Source organism: Leuresthes tenuis, unplaced genomic scaffold (assembly GCF_036924035.1).
Source record: "Leuresthes tenuis unplaced genomic scaffold, fLeuTen1.0.hap1 SCAF_4, whole genome shotgun sequence".
In the NCBI taxonomy this organism is placed as follows: domain Eukaryota; kingdom Metazoa; phylum Chordata; class Actinopteri; order Atheriniformes; family Atherinopsidae; genus Leuresthes; species Leuresthes tenuis.
This window is the reverse complement of record NW_027325358.1, coordinates 15,189,201-15,210,599: the sequence shown is the minus strand read 5'-3', so window position 1 is coordinate 15,210,599 and position 21,399 is coordinate 15,189,201. Positions and strand designations below refer to the sequence as shown.

Here is a 21,399-nt window from a genome sequence, read left to right as displayed (position 1 = left end):
TCTAGGTTTAAAAATACCGGAATTCCCCTTTAAAAAAAATTTTCTTTAAGCTGTTTAAAGCCTTTGTAGGGAGGGGCTAAATAAAATACAAGCAAATAAGTCTATAAAACAAGCACAGGCATATAAAAACTTTTTTCACAGCACTGTAACCTCTCAAAAAACAAAAAAAAAAACAGTATGGGCTTTACAAAAGCAATAATGGCGTTTTGTCGAGGGTTTCTTTTTCTGTGCACGTGGAGTGTGGAGTACAGTCATGTGAAAGTTATTTGGCTTTGGGGGGCAGATAGTAGGGATGAAACAGCCTCTCATGGGCACAGATGTGCAGAGCAGCGTGCGTGTGCATCAGTAACCGTGGAAACCGTGAGGTAAAGTAGCTGACGAAGCCTTCAGGCAGTTCACCAAGAGTCTCCTGCACCTCGGGTGGCAACTCGTGGTAGTGATGCTTCTGTAGGATTCAGAATTGAAATAAATAAGTGTTTTAATATGTCGCAGGTAGTGTGTAAACCCACGAGACGTTATGCAAGCACACAGGCAGACCTTATTCCTCATGGCTCTGAGCAGATCTCTAACGGAGTTTCCTTTATACGTTCTGAACCGCCTCAAGTCTGGAGTGCACATTGGGAAAAGAAAAAAAAAAAAAAAAAAAACTTACAGACGCCTGCTTGTTTCTCCATTTTTCCAACACCTGCTTTCAAACACAGGTGAAGCAGGTATAAACTGCGCAGTTAGGTGGTGATACACTGGCCTGTTTGTGTGTGTACCTGTCTGTAAAGGCACAGAGATGTGCATCCTCCAGTTGGTGCGGACCACTGCTCTTCCTGCAGTCTCCAGTCTGACCACTATCCGACTGTCCGCCGGCTCCTTCTCTATGCGGTCACTCACGTCCTTTCAACACACACGTACAAAATACATTACGCACAGCCCTCCCGATCACAAAAGTAGAAATAAAAAGCACTGAGACACTGAGAAGAGAGACCTGTTTCACCGTTGTAGAAAAATCTGTACCTTGGAGAATCTATGACTAAATGATCCCGCTGAGCAGGTTTGACCCACCTGGAAAAAGAGCAGCTGCTTCTCGGGACTCCAGAAGAACGGATGTTTGAGTACACAGGAGGTGGAGGGGCGTGACTCAGCCTCAGCACTGATCATTTGTTCAATCAGATCCCGTGCTATGACGTCATCTGACAGGACAGAGAAACAAAGATGGCTTACAGGTTAGTCACATATCATTTATGTTGCAGAATCATTCGATTTGAGCTGTGGTTCAAACGGAGGCCTTTGACTAATTAATCATTCTTGTGCAAACACATTTTTCAATGTGGATAAACTGTGACCATCAAAAATGCATTTTTCTGCACGATGATGATTTTCCAAAGTAAAACTCACTTAAATCACTGGAACAAACATCCAAGAGAAGTAAGTCGAGTTCTACCATTACCATGCATATCCTCCATAAAGTGCAAGAGGGAGTATTCTCCTGACAGGATGTTGATCTGACGCCTCAACGCATCGCCAAAAGGGTGCTGCCCTCTGCTGACCACATAGTAAAACACGCAGCCTGCCGAGAACACGTCCACCGCAATTGTCTGGAAAGATGACAGGACGAACGGAATCAAAGTCACGTGATAAGCTTGACATTTTGGAACATTAGGAACTGAAAACGAGGACAACAAGTAAATCCTGCTCTAGCTAGAGATAAACCCGGTTTATCAAACTTGATTGACTAAATTTCATCAGTTAAAATAGATTTTTTCCTCACAATAGGGAATTAGTTTTGTCAATTAAAAGAATTCTGCCTTGTGGGATGTTTGTGTGCATCCTACTGGTTTAATTCCAGGTGTATCTCGCAGCACTTCGGGAGCTATCCACCCTTCAGTTCCTGGTATTCCGGACCGCAAAGAAAAGCTACTCTGACCATCTGGGATCTTCTTACAGAGACCAAAATCTGAGATGAGAGCTCGGACTTGACCCAGTGTGCTCGGACCCGAAAGGAGAATGTTTCTAGGCTTCAGGTCCCGATGGACTGGAGGAAAAGATGGAGGAATTTTAATTGAGTGGATTAAGAACACCATGTACTGTAATTCCAACATAATCATGAATTGTATTAACGGGTCCATCTCTAAGTGTGTGGGTGTATCTCTGACCTATATTGAGTGAGTGTAGATGCTGGAGGCCACACATGGTCTGTTCCAGCAGAGTTATAGGATTCAGCTCAGAAAAGGAAGATGGATCCTCCACATACTGAGGAGAATAAAGACAAATAAAACACAGTTACTTAAATTCCTCATTAATGGATGTTAATCTACTTTACGCCACTAACAAAGCCCTACGGTGCTGACCTGTTGCATGGTTGCGGCACACAGCTCGATGGCGATGTAAGTGAAGAGGCGGTCTCTCTCTGTGCAGAAGTATCGGATTACGTTTGGGTGTGTGTCAGACTCCCGGAGGAGCTGCACCTCCCGCTCTGCGACTTCAAAACACTCGGGCAGGATTCGCTTTACAGCCACTTGCCGCCCGTCAAATTTACCCCTAAAGTTAAGAAAAAAAAACATAACTTATTATGTACATACTTGTTAGTTTTTATCTAACAAATGTAGGGACAGCTCTGCCCAGCGCCTACACGCTCTACTCTCTCCACCTTCAGTGGTCACAATGTTTGTAAAATTCTGTAAATAAAAATGATCTCCTGCAGCAGTGACATATGTGGGGGTAGGCAGCATTGTTTGGTTTGATCTCTCTACTTCAGCTTTTAGATTGATTAGGTTGATTAACTTTGACTCATTTTGTCTCTGATATATATCCCTTAATAATAATGAGAAACAAGTACTTAAAGAGCATTGTAATTGTGGTTGTTGGTGAATGGTGAATAGGAGCTGGGAGTAGCACAAATATGATCATTTTTCTGAGGTCTGTTCCATAAGCAGCCAAAATAGCTCTTCGATAAGATACAAATACTGTACCTGAAGACAAAAGTTCCTGCTGTGCCATGTCCAAGCACCTCCGATGCAGCAAAGGAGATTTTTCCTACCAGCACTTCATCACTGTTTCCTTGTAAAAGACGTTGAAAAGAGCAATTAGTGTCATCTTATCTTCAAATCACAGTGATTCGTTTTTGATTAATCTGATTAAGTTCTTTACCAAATGGATTTTATTAGAGCAGAGCAACAGTCACTGAAACGTAGTCTTAATGGGCTGAGTTTCAATTCTGTTCAATTTCTGATTAGTTCAGTTGATTAACAAAAAACAAACAAAAAAAAACAGTTCCGGCAATGTGATGAAATCCCCACCTGCCTTATCTGGACGTTAGCCCAGTTCTGTATGAACGTGTTTACATGTATTTTAAAGGTCCTATTTTGGCTGAACCCACACAAAATATGTATGTTTTTTTCTTATGTGACGTGCTTTTTTTGCTCATTGTGTTCATTGTGGAACGATTTGGTGTCTTACCTGCTGCTGGTTTGTGTTCAGTTGGGCCATTTCTATCCACATCGGAGCTACTGCTGCAACTGTGCTGACTGGGTGGAGCGTCAGTTGATGCGGGTGGAGAGTCTAGTTACGCAAAAGTGAAGACACACATAATGAATGTGTGTTCTACGTGTGCTTAAATAGAGCTAAAACTCTTCCTACTCACCTTAATCAAGGAATGAGTAACATTATCAACATTTCTAGACTAAAAATACGAACGGGAAACTTGTTTTAAAAGTTACTGCACGTACCACTTGTGATGTTTGTGTCGGTAGAAGGCCTCATGTCGGCAGAAACCGAGGCGACTGTTGTCTGACTGTTGGTTGTCTGCATGTTGGTCTGTATGTTAGTCTGCATGCGCTGGAGGTGCGATTCAAAAGCCTCCTCCAGCTGTCTTTGAGCTTTCAGGTGCTTGGCTGTTCGCTGCAGAAACACACAAACATACAGAGGACTTAAAACAGAAGTTAGTAACTATATGAAGATGGCGTGCTTAGGTTCAAAATGTGAATGAATGCAGCTTCAGGGCACCTCACCCTCCCTCTCTGCTGAGCTACTTCTCTGCTTCTCTCTTAATACTCAGTACTTCAGTACTTATTTCTTAACTTCTTTAGCAGAGGACACACTGGATCTTTTAATCTTGATCTAGTTTTTCAATATAAATTCGAAATATTAACAGTGGCGATGATGTTATATTTTCACTGGCTTGATCCTCTCAGAAGTAAAGGTGGAGAGAGGTTCACCACTCAGTGAAAGTCTTTGATGAATTTGTGGATCTTATCATCTATTCCACATAATATAATTCAAATAAGAAATATTCAATAAGAAATAACAAGATCCCAGCATGGGCTAAAGAAAAGACCAAGGCTGTACAAGAAGTCCACTCATGGCCCAAGCTCATTCAAAATGGATTCAGGAGTAATGGTAAACTGTTTTGATACATCCCAGATGCTGCACTCTTGAGTCGTTACCATCCGGCAGGCGATACTGAGCTCAGCAGTGTGAACTAAACTGAACTGAGTGCCTTTGTGCTTGTACCAGTTAGTAGACGTTAAAAACACAAACGCAGATAAACTCACAAGGGGACAAGTGAGTACAAAAGCAAGCCATCCTCCCAGCAGCAGTGTCAGAACAGCCAGCATCAGACGGTCCTGAGTCATATAGACGGGCAGTACAGTGGGTGGCCTCTGAGCCTGTCCTGTTGTCCTGCCATCAGCACCTCCTTTGTTAGCATTAGTGTCACTGTGCTCACCACTCTGAAACTGAGGGACAAGAGAAGAAATGACAGGTGCTTGATGAGGTTTTACTTTTTAATCTTTGTTTATGTCATTCCCGCAAAGCTGAACGTGGTTTAAATGGTTACAAATTGACATTCAGTCATTTCTTTGTTGTTTCTTTGCTCTCTGATGTAGAGTAGCTTGAAGATGACTGTGGAAGGGTAACAGCAGTAATAAAAAGGATTATTATTTGATTCTATTCCTGTAAATGACCCAGTTGTAAACTACAATAATGGCACATAAGTGCTGAGTCTCACATAGTGCTGGTGGTACTGGGAGGCAGAGGACACTGGGGAGGCAGAAGATCGAGGGGGGATGACTGCATCACCAGAATGCTGCAGAGATGCTGGGAAATCCCTCAGCATGGTGGTGTGGGCTAATGGAGGGAGCTCATGATGACCTACAGCATGAAACAACACGGACACGGTGCATTTACAGGTGTGCAGATGTCAGGGATCATCATAAAACAGGATTTTTGCAAACATTTCTCCGAAGTTTAAACCTAGTTTTCTTATCATGGATGCAGTTCAGCCGTTGATGTAAGCCCCTATGGACGCTGAGTCTTTGTTTGCCTTTACCTATGAGTAGCCAGTGGTTTTTCTTGCTGTTTGTGCTGCCTGGTGGGTAGCGCACATCAGTGGTTGGTGTAATCTCACACTCCCCTTTTTCGCTGACTGTCACTTCAGCAGTCACTGGGCCCTCAATCCGAGCCAGGGTCAGTCCTCGAGGCTGCAAACACAACAAAAAGCCCACGTGAGTCATCTCATTAGACTATATCAGTGCCTTATTTATCTAGAGGGTGAGTATTAATACAGATGTTTGTTTGAGGAAGCTGATCATGTATTTGTACTTACAACTAATGAGACTCCATGGTGGACAAGGGAAGTGGAAGCATAGAGGTGGGAGTCTAATTTTCCTACATAGAGAGTAGGTCTAAAGGAAACAAAAGCTGGGTTACTTCCTCAGCTTAGTACCCCTCTTGGCATGTGTGTCAATAATTAAGTCCTATTCATCAGTGATCATCATTAAGAAGCTGATACCACTTTACAAGTGCAGGAGCATCCGTGTACAGCATTTGTCTTACACTAGTTGTGTTTGTGCACTGGCTTGCTCCTTCACAAACTGATAGCTCCACTTCAGGGTAGACTGTGGTTCCTCCTGGTTGTTGGCCGAGGAAAAGGTGAGGAATTGCAGCGTTTCCATGGCAAGCGACAGGTGCGGGGCATGCCTCAGCGAGTCCCCGGAGTACAGGTACACCCCCACGACCGGTGAACCGTAGTTTTGACTCCACAGGAAATCCCCTGGAAAACAATAAAATCCAACTCTTAGTGGACTACTGGAAGGTAGAGAAGAAAAAAAATAAAATAAATCAAGAAACACTTTGCTTATTTGTACAGTTTAAACCACACACTTCCCCTTACCGGACTCTCTATCAACTGTTACAACAAGATCGTCACCACTTGACACGAGATGGGCCATTTCTGGAGAGAAAGCACAAACAACAGGTTAGTTAGTCTATTTCTGACAGATTCTCTCAGGTTTTTGGTTTAGTGGGGATTTTTTTTTAAACGTTACTTTGTAAAAACTGTGCAAACATTCCATTTTATGGCCATTAACCATCCTGAAACCCCTACTAAACACACAACTAAAGAGAAACAAGAACAAAGATGAGTAAAAGATCAACATAAAGACAAACAATAAGACAGACAGCTATTGAGAGAAACTGTTTGCGAAGTTGTTAAACAAACAGTTTTTTTCATGGACGTTACTGGTTGAATAAATGAACAGACTCTATTTACACGGTCAGTGTCATGGAACGTGTGTGCAGAGACGTACTATAGTCTTGCTTCTCATCATAGGGAACAGCAGAGTAATCGTTGTATGTGGCGCTCCATCGCAGCTCTTGTGTCTTCGTATCAAACATGGTGACCATGTACTCTGAAAAGCAAAACAGCAGCACTCTCTTTGACATCGAGCTCCAGTCCTCAGCCACAGGAGAGACCGCCAGTGAGCTGCTACATGTGTGACATACCTGAGCGCCCAATGTAGAGCAGAGGGGCGTTGGGACAGATGGACTCAGAAGAGGAGGTGGTTAAACTTGTTTGCTTCTCACCTGTTTCAGGATCCACTACAAACCACACATCCTGCTTCTTTCCTGTATGCGCACACACACACACACAAACACACACACATAGGAAGAATTACTTAGCAATCAGGTGTGTCAAAGATTCATGCAGTATGTCTCAATTTCTCTCAAGTGTTGATCTCACATGCTTATAGGAAATACATTTTTGTCCTACAAACACGAACATACTGTACAGTATCTGACCTGTATAGAGTATGCCATCCGAGCTTCTGCAGGGAGCTGACTGAACCAGCTCTGGGATGGTAAAAGGCAGTTTCTAAAGATACCGAAAAACATTGGGGTGAAAACAGTGAACAGATAAATGTGATCAGACACGGACACAAACGAATCGTTGCTTACCATCAAGCCCTCCTTGTACTTTCCACTGAGTACATACAAACTGCCATCATTAGGGTCCGGCAGAAAACTCGGTCTACGTGAGACACGTAAATGAATTAAGCAGGGAGGAAGCAGTGTAACATATAGATTAATGTACAGTTCAGGTCAAATATACCATTCAAACATGATAACAGTATGATGCAAGTTCCATATACCCAGGATACCTTTTCATTATCAGGCTTTGCTAATCCTAACAACCACAATCACTGTTATCAACTTGGTAAATCAACCCTTCTTTTCTGACTGTAGCTAATGTGTTCACGTAGAATGGGTTTCTGAACCTGTGGCAAAGGCTGCAAAAAGGGGGTGACACCCATCAGAGGAAGCTCATTTCAGCCACTGGTATTTACAGTCTCTTTCTTCAGGTCACTACCCAAAGCTCCCGACTACAGCTGTAGATCAACTGCTAAATGAACAGCGTCACCCCTCAGCTCAGCTCAGCTCTTTCTTCACCACCACAGACTGGTACAGTGTCCGCATCTATACCCACCACCTGATCCAGCCAGCTACCAGCTGGTGATCAGAGGGCAATTCAGCTCTATTCTTCGCCCGAGCGTCCCAGACATATGGTCAGAGATCAGATGATACAATTACAAAATCAATCGTCGACCTGCAGCTCTTTGGTGCCCTGGAGCCAACTCCGCTTATAAGCACATCGAAGCTCAAACACAGTGTTTGTTATGCACAAACCAGGACTAGCATAGAGGTCCAACAACAGAACACAGCTTGGTTTTGGACTGGGCAGGCTGTTCCTCTTAATTAAACTTATCCAAGCAGATGCAGAATAGTGGCGATTGGTTGTTGAAAACAGAAATTATGTGGGCTATATGCTGCATGAAGACCAAAGAAATGAAGTCGAAACACAAGTGGTCTCTTGAGATGCTTGTGGAGAAGCTCTGTTCCACCAGATGTGTGAACTGACACTTAAAATCAGATCACCAAAGAGCACTTTAATAGATAAAGGTCATACTATGAAAATCATAAAGATGTATGACTAAACAGTGCAGAGAGACAGGTGGTTACAAGCAAGTAAGGCAAGAATACACATAAACATAATGATAGCTGCATTCTGATTTAAAATTAGTGAACAAACAAGTAAGCTGAAGTTCAATGCCATACATCAGACGTGTGCTACTTACTCTGTGAGGTAGACAGGTACTTGAATAACGGGATCTGAAAGATTAGAAGAGTAACTTCATGAGAACTGTTAGAAATACTTTCTTCTTGTTGTGCACTGGCACACTGCCATAATGCATGCACACCGGCGTCTGTGTGTACGAACCTTCTCTTAAGGTCCACTTGATGTCTCCTGTCTGTTTGGACACGGCATGCAGACTACCGTCCAGGGTCGAAACGAACAGGAGGGATTCTGGGAGGGTGACTGACCTGACTCCTCCAACCTGAAGTGTTGCAGAAAGAACAGAGATAGTGGGAGAAAACCATTAGGCCAGCTGTCTGACAAGGAGGTCAGTCGTGTCATGTGTCATAAAATTTCCACACAGCTTGACTACAGCGTGTGTGTGTGTGTGAGAGTTTGTACGAGTGCCAGGGCTTGATTGTCCAGGCCTGTGGTGAGTTGGTGCTCTAACAACCGTTCCTCATTTAGCAGGATATCCTTCTCCTCCTTGCCTACCGAACACTACGCCCCATGCTGTGTGTGTCTGCGCCTGTGTTACTCATGCTGTGAGGATATTAATGTGTTTACACAACCTGTTGTGGGCTTCCTTTTGGGGACAAACAATCTCAAAGTAATCTCATGCGGCATAGATCATTTTATTTGCCCTAATTTTAGGGCAAATATTTGGTTCAGGATTAGAGCGAAATTATATTCATATAAACTCTAGGGTTTAGTCTGATTTAAGTAAGATTAAGCTTATGTTGTGAGTAGATAATGACAAGATGAAAGTAATAGCACTGTTCCCTTAAGAGATGGAAACACGGCTGTGTGCATGTGTGTTTGCTCACCGCTCCCATATTTACCTATTGAAGGGGTGTCAACCGGTAACAGAGCAGAGCAGCACCCTGAGGTACCGCCCTGCTCTCGGATAACGCAGATTCAAGGCGTGCACGGAGACACGCGCGCACTCACACGCGCGCACACACACAATATTACTTTCTTCAGGCAATTTGGGATGACCAGTGGGCTAGCTTTAAACACTTTAAACCTCCCATCATATCATTGGCAACTTTACCGGAGCCTTAAATAGACACAGATGCCAGTTGCGGTCTCCGCTGGGCATAAATAGACACAAACTGTATTCACAACAACCAGAAACAGCCACACAACATAACGTTACGAAGTTTACCTGAAATAGGTTGCCTCCCCAGGACAGCAGGAGAAGAGACAGTAGCAGTCGTCCCAGTGCTCCCATGACCCCTAAAACACTATGTTTCATGGTCCGACGCAAACCAAAGACTAAAGCTATTCAACTAACAACAGAGGTCGAACTCTCTCTTCATTTCCAGCGCCTGCGTCCATCTGTCACACAGTAAGCGCATGATGTTTCACTAAAACTGTGCGCATAGTTAACAAACGTTGTGAAAATTAAAGTTAGGACTACAACTTTAAAACCATGACAACCGCTCCTGTCACTATTCCATATTTCCGTGTTAGGACGGTCTCAGTGACATCAGGAGCAAACCGTCAAAGCGATAGGAGGCGTCGATACCGCCAGTCCTTGTCCACTCGAGATGAGTGATTTGAGTCCCGACCAATGAGGAGCGAAGTTTGGAGGAAAAAGGGGCGGTCCTATAGAAATGGCTGGAACACGTGGAAACTGACAACAGGACAACTGTGAACGCAACAAGAGCGGCTTTTTGTGCAATAGAAAGTGGTGGAGGGATTAATTGTTCAATTGCACCCGCCCAGTTACGCACACTCACACAAAGTTATGGAAAGTACTTTCTACATCATTCATAACATAATTGTACTTCAGTTGTTGCAGTTCATACATACACTTCACTGCACTTAAGGAGGGGGATTTTGTCATTTTTACCTTTTTCCTACACTTGTTTAAATACAAAAGTTATAAGTTAAAAGGCTTTTCAGTGGTAGATTTCGTTGAATTCCAGTGTTTAAACTTGTGCTCATACAATACTGTTTTGCCTTTATTCCCTCTGATTTATATACTTAAAAGTATTACATTATATAGGAGTCCCTTTTCATTTCACTTTTATAAAGAAGCCACTACTTCACAAATTTAGAAAATGTCCTCAGACTTTTTTATTATCCCATTTTCAAGCTTTTTGTCAAAACTCTACAAGCATAAAACTTGGATCCTCAGTTTTGGTAAATATTAAACAGAGACAAGCAGTTGTCCTTTGCTTGACAGTACTCCTAATTGTTTCTTTTACCTACAAAAGAAAACATAGTACAATCAAATAAAGTGAAAATATTGATCAAATCCTTTTATTTTTCAGCAACAAATCTCCCTTCAGTGACGTCAGCCCCAGAGCATCATCCACAACTTACCAAAATACAGCACTATTCACAAAATGCAATTCAGTAAAGTGCCTTTACATGGGGTACAAAAGACTTGGACAATCCAACTTGTAAGCAGGTGCGCTTAAGATATCAAATGATAAATAATATTGACAGATATTTCTGACATCTGAAGGACTGCAAAAAAATGAGTGAGATCTACAGCATTCAGACTGGTCTTAAAAGGCATGAACTGGTTGTGCACAGGTAGGCAACGTGTGGGCTCTTCACAAAGCCCGGGCCTTTGGTTCAGTGTAGTCTACTGGTGGAGTACGCTGTCAGGTTTGGGATATCCAAACAGCTCAAAGTCTGGTTCATACAGCTTGTACAGTTCTCTCCTCTCGGTAATAGGTATCTGTGTGAACCAGTCCCTTTCCCAGCTGGCTGCTGTGCGGTTTCGGGCCCCTGAAGGGAAGCGTAACAGATGATCCACCTTCAGTAGCTTCAATAGTTGCTCCGCATCTGTTTCCAGGGTTTCTAGTCGTCCAATGAAGTCATACTTCACCTGACACGGATGGCACAAACGGTAAACCTGAAACAGAGAAAAGGCAGGCCTACTGTTTAATGTGTAGATGTGTTCATGTGCTGATATACACGTAAAACCCCTGCATTGTTTTCATTACCAAAAAGGTTTTGGGCAACATTGCCTTCATCGGCAGATGGATGTTCATGATTCTGAACAAACCACAAGTGGAGATAGATTCTACTTTTTGAGGAAACTTAGGTTCTTCACTGTTTGTTCATCTCTTATTTCTACAGTTAATCAGTGGTGGAGAGAGTTTTCATCGCAGTCATAAGGTCCAGTGACCCAAAGAAACTGAATAAACTCAGAAAGAAGACTGGTTCTGTTCTGTGCTCTGCACTGATCTGGAGCCCCTGGAGCTGATTGTGGAAAGAAGAAAGTTGCACAAGATTCACAACAAAATGGACATCACTGCTCAGCTGCAACACGTCATACTGCTAAAACAACAGCTTGTCTTCAGAAACCTCTGCAGCTCTAATACAATAAGGACTGGTAAAGGAGTTTTCTTATGCCTGCTGCAATAGCTTTATACAGTCTGTGATGAACTTGCTTTCACTTCTTTCAGTGAGCAAGACTACATGTTGATCTTCTGTTGATTTGGTTACTTTTGGTCAGCCAGATTGTGCTTTGGATAGATCCAAACCTGTTTCTGCAGTGTTGTGGAGCTCCATGTGTTTCCCCCTGTAAAAACCCCTTTATTAAGTTTTATTAGCTCGGCAACAATTAGAAAAACCTACTGTCTTTACATAGTTCTGATGCCATGTCCTCAGACTACATAACATTATTTCAAATCTGATTCAGTTTGATTGGAGACAAAGAGATGGACTCCACTTTTATGGACTTCACTGAAGAGTACTAATACTACTAAATGACACGTTGATATTTTTCTTAGTTTTTAGTTTATTTTAATTTTTGCACACTGATAGTCAACATAGTGCCGACCTCAAAACATCAAAAATGATTTCTAAGTATGTAGGTTGGATAAAAAAAAAAGACCAGTAAGAATCTCGTGCTCTCTTAGGGGAGAAATGGAAAAGTTGACACTGATCACAATATTTTAAAAATCTATTGAAAATATCCAGCATAGCCTGAATGTGTCAGCGTGCATGCGAGGTGCATCTATGTATGTATGTAAGACATATACCTGCCGCCAGTGTTCATTGAAGATGCTTTCCCTCTCAGTCTCTGGATCTAGCAGGTATGTGATAAACTGCTGAAATGTTGGTTTGATTCCTGCTGCAAACGCCTCAGCAGCCGTCGCTGGCAAACTCCCTGATACATTACCATACTGCCGCAGCATAAGTGAACCAAACTGCCTGTAGAAGTCCTCATTGGGCCTTAACACACACACACACACACACACACACACACAGATGCACACACTTTAATAATTAATTAAATAAGTGAAAGGATCGCTGTTTAGTCACAGGTGAAGCACATTCCTTTCCCTTAAACCAGTGTACATGCACACAAGACACACACCTTCCAAACTTGTTCCTGAAGGCAGAGATAAGGCGCACAAACGGGTCTCTCACAAACAGAAACTTAGTGTAGTGCTGGAGCTTGAGTGCCATCAGGTGGCGGGACAGTGAACCATAATGGCGCCAAAATCTGGCAAAGAGAAACAGACACAGAAAGTACCATAAGAGCTCATCTGTTGGTGTCACTGGTTCTCTTTTTTTTTTTTTTATCTCGCCATATCAAAATCTGTTTTAACTGATTAGTCTCAAGCAGTACTGCAAACATTTGGTATTGGCATCAGATAACTTCAAAACACAGTCAGATCACTCCTGAAGGGGGAAAAGACGTTTTTTTGTGTAACGATGCAGACAGAAAAACACATGTTCAGCTCCCGAGGGGTAGAGAAAGGTCTGTCTGTGCTGCAGCACCAAGCCCCGCCTGTCGTTTCCACAGTCTCCCTTCCCAGCATCAACTCGTTAAATAGCTAATTTAGCTCACAGATAGTTTGTCAAACAGTTTCGATGTAATTGCATATCAGGGCGGTATGGTAGATGCCTTGCTTGGTCTATTTGACGAGGAAAAACCATGTTCACTTTTTGTTAGTTAATGCAATACAAAGTAGAGAGAGAAACAAAATTTTTATGCAAATAACACAGTAAGAGCAAACTAAGTTGACCTTAAGATACACAGACTGATTCCCTTTCACTCCTGAAGCTGTCTAAAGCCATTTCCTTGTGTGTTCACTACGGGACTGAGAAATGCGGTTTGCTTGGCACTCTTCCTGCTTTCATCTGCCTTTTTTAAATCTTGATTCGAATTGAGATTTTATTGTAACTTACACAGCAGACGTGGCCTACATCCACTCTTTTGTTATATTGTTTGTGTATTCATTTCTAAAACGTGTTCTGTCCTGTGTGCCCATTCAGCATTTTTACCCTGAAGCTGAGCAGATGAGGTGCGCTTTTTTTTTTTTAGGCCCGTAGATCTTGGTGTGATGTTTGCTCAAGTGCTAATAAAAGTTAATAAACATAACACATAATCTCTCCTCTGGAGTTTTGTTCCCTAACTGAAAAAGCCATTGTTTCCTTATGAGTGCCAGTACTTTCTTTATCGACTTTTCCCCGGAGGAAAAATTGAGCATGTGACCTTTGGAGCGTAAAGAGCATTAGATTTGCAATCACTGCAAATATGAAAGTCAATTTCAAAGTAAGAAAAACCACTGGGGACACCAAGGTCATCCTGAAGTGATATTCATAAACCATACAGAGAGGCTGAGTTCAGTACAAGAACGCAAGAAAGTCTGTTGTTTCACTGCAGAAATGATCGTTTAAACATAATTTGGTAATTAGCAATCTTAAAACAAATCAAATTAAATGAAAAATCCTATTTCCCGTTATAATCCGTTCTCTTTTTAATTATGTTACTCATAATGTGCTTCCGTTTCATTATCGCTACACATTAACTCATCTTCCACTCATTCTGCACAAGCTTTTTGACATTGTGTGATTTTCTCTGTATTAGTGCTTTTACCTGAAGATGCCATATCATACATATATAATTTTCATTTTAAATCAGTTGGAACAAATTTGAAATGACCATGATAAGCAAATATTGTCACATATCTATTTGGTTATCTTGTTTTTTTTCCTTTATAACAGTGATGTTGTCTTCACATGTCAATGTCATAATAACATTTATTATTTTACTCGCTACTTATATATATTTATCCTTTAGTAATGTTTTGTACTTCATGTGATGATATCAAAGTATGACTTGGGATTTTTCTCCGTGGTTGCAGATTGATCATTAGTCCCTGAAACCACTCTCCCTGGCCACATATCTACATTTGAATATTGGTATCTTATCGGTTTCTGTCAAGTTTACGGGGAGCAAATCAGGAAGTCAGACAGCATTGAACATACTGTCTTGCTTGACTCTGTGTTGCTTACACTGACTAACTTGGATGTGATGTTAGCAGGAGAGTCCCCGGTTTAAGAAAGATGTCCTACAAAATCAAAACGGCCTTATCTTTGTCTGGAACATCACCAGCTACAGTGTAAAATCTATGAGTATTTCCACACACTGCTTCACAGATAATTTTGTGTTGTGACTGCCCTCTCAGGGTGAGTTTGTCTTATAATTTCCCTCACTTTCATACCCAATAAAACATTACAAGCTCATTTTACTAAGAAGTCAAGAGGGCTTGCATTAATTCAAGCTGATATATACTAAATATTAGAGAACCTTTCTAATGGCAGGGGAAAACTCCCTGTATATTTTATGGTCTGGAGCACTTACAGACTGTATATTTTGAATTTGCATTTAAAACATTGCACTTAAAAGGTTCCCACGTTTGACAGGATGTACAAAGTTCAAAGGAAAAGTCCCAGCTCTATGAAACACATTTGTTTAATGTCTGTTTGGAAGCTGGTCTGGCACACCTTAAAGAACAAGAAGCTGCCTCGCACGCCACCATTTCTCATCACTCGGCTGACCAGTGATGGCAGACTGAGCCTCAGAAGACGGGCCTTAGAGATTCAGCAGCTAAATGATCAGACAGACAGAGGGAGGCACTGCAGCAAAGTAGGATATGGTATACATAACGTGGTTTAAAATATTAGGGCATATAGACCTCCTCTAAAAGTCCCTGCAAATAAAATTGTAAGATTGTAAAAGTGATCCAAGCAACTCCTTGGTTTATCAACTGCCTGAAATGAGTTGTTCTAAGCTGTCTGAAACGGGCTCCATCCATTAAGTTTTGCTCTTTAACTCCCTTTGGTAAGACATGAAGTTCAGCTGATATCTGTTATCTGTTAGTGAGGGTGTTATAAAGAAGACTCCTCAGACATCCATCCATTTTCTATGTCCGCTTAATCCAACCCAGGGATCACGGTGGAGTCAGGGTATGTTTATGTTTCTACATTTAGCAGACGCTTTTATCCAAAGTGACTTACAGGTAGGCAGGTAGGGTAAGGGGGTCTTGCCAAGGACCCCTACTGGAGGTAGTACTTTTCATGACCCCAGATCTCCCACATGAAAGGTGGCAATCTTACCACTACACTATCACACCCTGGACAGGTTACCAGTCCATCACAGTGCTCAAACATTTATCATGTAAAAAACGTATCAAATTAATGGCAAACATAAAATAAGGAGTGCACTTATATTTGCGTGTCATACTTTGCGAAGGTGAGGTGGATAGAGGAGTTGTGTACAAGGTCAGGAGGCACGGCCTCGGGGTCGGTGTAAGGTTTTCCTGAGGATGGTGAGATTAGAGACTGAGACAGAACCACCATGACTCTCTTCCAGTTGGTGCACGCCACCTGAACAGAGGGAACGCGATAAGAAACAGAGGCAAAGAACAGGTCAACTATTCAGAATGACAAGAGAAAACATGTCAAAACTACAGTGACAAATGTGTTTATCCGCTAGCTTTCTTGTCATTTTTCTAATGTGGCGTGTTGATCCAAACACACTCCCAACAACACGATCACATGAACACAGACACACAGAAAGGAGCTGTACCTTGGGAACATAGCAGTAGATAATCTGGTGCGTGTCATCCACTATGAGGTGATCCAGTTCCCTGTTAGGAATCTGCTCAAATGCCCGAGTCCTTCCAGGGAATTCCATCTTCTCCTTTCCTGAACACAAATCCATGACCCTCTGCTTCCTCACCTCCTGTTCCGCATCATCAACAAGTAAGTGAGTCCTCTTCTTGTCCTCGTGCTCCCTTAATTTCTCCTTATGCTCCTCCTTTCTATGTTTCTGAGCTGCTCCTTTGTGGAGAAGAGCAGTGCTGGAAGTGGTGGTGGAGACGGTGATAGAAGAGCTGGTCTGAGATATGATGGTGGACAGAGACGGTGAGGCACCTGTCGTAATCTGGTTGCAACAGCCAGAGTGAAGCGGCCCGTGTCTCACATCCTGAAAAGGGTAGAGACTGAAACCCCCTACATCATCCCAGTAGACGATGATGAGCAGAATCATAAATAATGACCCCAGGATGAAAGCTACTCGCAGACCACGCCATACTCCCATGATTAAACCACATTAAGGCTTGTGACTGGCGAAAGAAAAAAGTGTCTATCTCTGCTCCATGGTAGCGACCAATCACGGAAGGAGGCACTTCCTGGTCAGCAGCCGCGGCTAAAAAAGAAAAAAAGAGGAAATGAAACTAAGATCCTCATTTTTTTTTGTGGGTTTTTTTGTGTTTTTACATTCATTCATTACATTTTCAAAAACAGAAGCAGTGTCATGCCAGATTCCTGTAAATATGAACTGTAGATAATGTCTTTAGTCGCTTGACTTCACATAACAGACATGCAGAGGCTTACCTGAAAGGTTACTCACAGCTAAGTGAACATGACCTCATTTCCAAAAGGCATAAAGTTAAAGATGACTTATCTTTTCAAACAAATGACCAAGTTTCAAAAGTAAGCAAAAAAAAAATTGTGCATCTTGCAACATCTGACAGATACTTTTCAGACCCAGATGAAAGTCCTGAGTCTTCTGGCATCTCGTCTCCTCCGGTCCTCTGCTAATGTTAGGCGTTTTCTTTTAATCATTTGTGATGGCCAAATAAAAATCTTGCTTGCACCTGTGCAGCTGAAGGGGTCATTGTTTCGAGGTAAGTTTAGGGTCACAATCTGGTTAAAGAATCCGTTTTTTTGTGTGTGTGTAGCACAAATTAAAGGTTAGAAACCAACGAATTATGTTTTTTTTGTCAAGAATCTGCAATTCAAGTGTTTATTATCTCTTATTTAACTTAATCTGATCTGCTCTCTGAGCCGCTTTGCTATTCACGGTAATTTACATTTCTTTAATCCATTACAAATTGTCAAGTCAGCTGCCTGAAAACACTTCCAGCCCCCTCAAGCTATGCGTATATCAGCAAATCTGTTCTTCTGAGAGCAAAGCGGCTAATTAAATGAACTGTTTATTGTGACGAGGTTTGAGGAGTCCAAATATTTAGACAATTTTTGTCCTTTCCAAACAGTCACAGTCAATGAGCCACAGCCTTACAAAAAGTATTGCGTACTTTGGCTAGAATACACAACATATCAGAGAAACCTATAAAACCTTTTTTTGCAGTCTCAATCACTTATTTCACTCTCGTTACGTTCCTTTATAACACATGGCTTATAAAAGATTAGGAACAGCCTCGCAACTGACACAGAATAATGTTCTTCCGATTTCACCTCAAGCAACAAACTGATCTAAATGGCAGATTTCTGGTCATTTTCACGGTTTTAGTGAATTTCTTTGCCGTCACTTGCATAAAACACAATATTTGTGTATTGGCACATTTTAGCCAATGGTGCTCTGATTAGGTGGTGCACTTTGAGTTTGCATCATTCTCTCATTATCTGGTCAGATTACACAAGCATCTGAAACCGAGGCAGAATCTGCAATACAAAGTTCCCAGAGTCCTGTATCACAGTTCCATCTCCCATGCTGGAGTTTCTGAGCCCCCGCTGACAGCTCACTGTCGTTTTCCTCCTGTCTTTGCATCTTGCTTTTAAGCTGTTTTCTCATAGCATTCCGTTTGGTTGACCTCTTGTTAGAAATCAACAATGTGTATACATCTTTTAAAATCAAGCTTCTCTCATTCATCCTGTTGATGCTGATTTTTTTTCTCTTTTCAATTCAAATCTGCCTCCTCAACCTTTCTTTTTTCTTTTTTTTTTGGCTCAGCCTAACTATCATCTCCAAACAGTGGAGCACAGTTGGTCTATGAGTCTCAGTCTGATTGTTTCATGTGATTTTTGCATAAATTCGCCACAGTGTCATTACTAACAGGAACAACAGTGTTTGTAGAAATGACTTCAGTTGTTTTGATCTGCCCTCAATTCATTCAGATATCGCAAACACAAAGATAAAGGCCAACGCGGCCAAAATAAATAAAGAAAAGTACTGAAATAAACACTTGTGCGGCTGCATCCACACAGCTTTTCGTCACACTAAGGTCTGTGTGGTGGAGCGAAGCGACTTCATCTACGCTACATGATATGCTTGGCTGTGTTTTTAAGAACGGAATTGCCCAGGGGCCGTGGGAACCACAAGCTCCGCCCGGGACGCTCAGCTGTCACGGAGATGTGAACAAACGGGGCTTGAAGTGGAGAGGGGGACAGCCTCAGGAGGGTTTACACCCCTCATTGTCTGTCCCATAAAAACATCTGCTGTCGGTGGGGGGATTATGGAAAAAATGACGGTCCCCAATAAACCCAGATAAATTCCAGACAAAGTCAGAGAGAAGCACGTGAGCCCACTGCTCACATTTTGACAGAGCAAAATTACAGGGTCTTTTTTTTTCCTTTTTTTTTTCGCGGTTTCTCCGTGGAAAAACCAAAGTCCTCACAGACTGGAGGAGTTTGTTTGAAGAAATGAACATCCACGAACTCTCCTCTCCTCTCCTGCCACGCGTTGCGCACACGTGCGCGCGAGCACCGACACGCGCAGGAAAAAAAACATGAAATCATGCATGTGAACTTAAAACATGTTCAAACACTCCTTAGATTTTCTATTTTTCCTAAGCCTGAGGGCGTTTTAAGGCGCGGAGATACGTGCTGTTAGACAGTTTTATTTCAGGTAATAGGCCTATTCCACTTCCAAAGGGACTTGTCACTCGCTCTTCACATTCCCCGGGGGGGTGGGGGGGACAATATTAATTTATACAGTAAACAGGTTACAATGTGCCCTTTCATGGACGGCTGCGGACACTGTCTCTCTGTCAGGCAAGCAGACACTTTTGTCTCTCTCCTTTCCTCTTCACGGCAGCCGCCGACATAAAGGCTGGGCATATTTTCTCCAATATCATCTACTTTGATTCCCCAGTTATTATTTGTCTTTATTCTTCCTCTGATGTGCAACAAAGCCCGCTTCGGTTCATTTTATACCTTCACACCGGCAGCATCACAGAGACATTAAGTCCATCTGAATACTCGTCTGTCTGTGTGGGGGGAAAAAAACACCTGATCCGTGCGTTTAATCTTACCCAGTAGAGGAGATCCATGCCGGTCGGCCAGTCCACTCAGAGGTCTCCACTTTCCGTCTGTCCGTCTGCCCGGTGATGAGACCGGGGCGGGCACAGCAGAGCTGCAGCGGTCTACGCTCCCCACATCATGAACTCTCGCGAGATATGAACACCAGCCACCCACACGCTTCTACACCACGTTCCAAACACAATAGCTTCCACACACCTCATCAATTACGGTCTGACATCAGGATTTAGGCTGTAAAACCATATATATATATATAAAAAAAAACCTTTACCCAAGATTCTGGTCCTTCAACTAACACAGACATCTCCAGAAGCTTCCGCAGAATGATGGTTTAACCTAATTAGGGGGAAATTATTCTGCAGCATCATTTTTAATTGTTTCAAAGTTTTCAGTATTTATACTATGTGTTTTTAGTAAGTAACTCAAAACTTAACCTAACAAGCCAGCTCATAATTTGTAGTCCACACATGAATGTACTGATAATTTGGACCATGTATTTCCCCCCCTAAAATAACACTATCTTGAAGTTTTATAGTGTGGACAAAGCACTCTGTTATTACTCCGTACTCCGTGTTTCCCTTATGAATTCCAGCTGGATTTGCTTCCAATGTTTGCTGCTTCAGATCCAAAATCTTCATCAGTTGTAAATATACATTTCTCTGTTTTAGGTGTTAGTTCTTTGTCATCTTTGCCACCTATTTGTTCTGGTATGGTAGCCTGAACAGTTTAGTTACTCTTTTTGTCTTACATATTTATTATCTGGACTCTTTTTTTCTCTTGCTGGCTGTAGTGATAACTAATGTATGAACAAGATGTCATGGCTCTTGGTTAATTTATTCACACACGTCTGAAATGGAAATGTACCACAAAATATGATTTAAAAAAAAAATAGGGAAGTAAAGATTCTGGATGAGTTTTGCAACAACAGATCAATGCAATTAGCTTTGAATGGCAAATACAGTGTTTGAGTCAAGTGTTGGTGAGGGGAAAGACACAAGAGCCTCTTAATTTCACGTATCTGATCAGATACATTGATCCGATTGACTGCAGATGATCTTTGTGACAATAGCAAAGGTAGGTTTCATGGTACTTGTATAGTACAATACGATGTACTGTGGGAAAACCCAAAGAGGTTACGTGAGATATAGAAAAAACAGGATTGTACATTTACGTAAGTCAGAAATAGCTATTGGGGCCTAATGCTAAACAGCTGCAGTCTCCATTCAAGACCATAAATTCAAACAGTTTTATGTGAGCATAACTCACTGAATGTGCTTTGCTGAGGTAAGATGACCTACATTTAGGCAAAGAGGAAACTGGTGTTAGTGGTCAGGAAGAGCCCAGAAATCTCTACGGCACAGTTCTGCTGTGAGCTAGAAACTGCTCAACACTGGAAGGTGACCGTTCAAGAAAGAAGCTCCGGCGTCAGCCTTACTGTAGCTTGATGAAGGAAGGGTGGTCTGTGGTCATGAGAAAAATATCAAATTTGTTAACTTTAATGAGAAGAGGCATGTTTGGTGTGAAGCGCTGGGAGAGTTCATGTCTATCACTTATACACACACATCGGCCACAACATTAAAAGCACTAACAGGTAAAGTAAGATTGCTCATGTTGTAACAATGCAGTGTCCTGCTGAGGAAACCTACATCCAGATGTTAATCTGACACTGG

General features: G+C 42.1%; 2 protein-coding genes across 4 annotated transcripts; both read right to left on the bottom strand.

Moving 5' to 3' along the window:
• ern2 (endoplasmic reticulum to nucleus signaling 2) lies at window positions 1-9,889 on the bottom strand. 2 transcript variants are annotated; one of them, XM_072384762.1, is made up of 24 exons: window positions 9,570-9,889; window positions 8,546-8,663; window positions 8,403-8,436; window positions 7,225-7,297; window positions 7,069-7,141; window positions 6,772-6,894; window positions 6,576-6,677; window positions 6,161-6,220; window positions 5,824-6,040; window positions 5,594-5,672; window positions 5,318-5,468; window positions 4,997-5,139; window positions 4,542-4,724; window positions 3,717-3,888; window positions 3,448-3,549; window positions 2,961-3,048; window positions 2,340-2,529; window positions 2,145-2,241; window positions 1,824-2,023; window positions 1,439-1,586; window positions 1,054-1,181; window positions 762-885; window positions 538-605; window positions 1-445 (listed from the first exon to the last, which is right to left on the bottom strand). In XM_072384762.1, the coding sequence occupies exons 1-24, from the start codon at window positions 9,657-9,659 to the stop codon at window positions 263-265; spliced, it is 2,946 nt and encodes a 981-aa protein (XP_072240863.1). In that variant the 5' UTR covers window positions 9,660-9,889; the 3' UTR covers window positions 1-262. The 2 variants fall into 2 exon arrangements, with proteins under 2 accessions (XP_072240863.1, XP_072240864.1); XM_072384763.1 differs by having other exon boundaries at window positions 4,542-4,718.
• A 610-nt stretch (window positions 9,890-10,499) lies between these two features.
• LOC140305778 (carbohydrate sulfotransferase 12-like) lies at window positions 10,500-19,824 on the bottom strand. Of its 2 annotated transcripts, XM_072384760.1 has the most exons (6): window positions 19,723-19,824; window positions 16,254-16,874; window positions 15,909-16,051; window positions 12,750-12,878; window positions 12,412-12,604; window positions 10,501-11,276 (listed from the first exon to the last, which is right to left on the bottom strand). In XM_072384760.1, exons 2-6 carry the CDS (start codon window positions 16,764-16,766, stop codon window positions 11,004-11,006), a joined length of 1,251 nt encoding a protein of 416 aa, XP_072240861.1. In that variant the 5' UTR covers window positions 16,767-16,874; window positions 19,723-19,824; the 3' UTR covers window positions 10,501-11,003. The 2 variants fall into 2 exon arrangements, with proteins under 2 accessions (XP_072240862.1, XP_072240861.1); XM_072384761.1 differs by lacking the exon at window positions 12,750-12,878 and having other exon boundaries at window positions 10,500-11,276.
• Window positions 19,825-21,399: the final 1,575 nt, after the last annotated feature.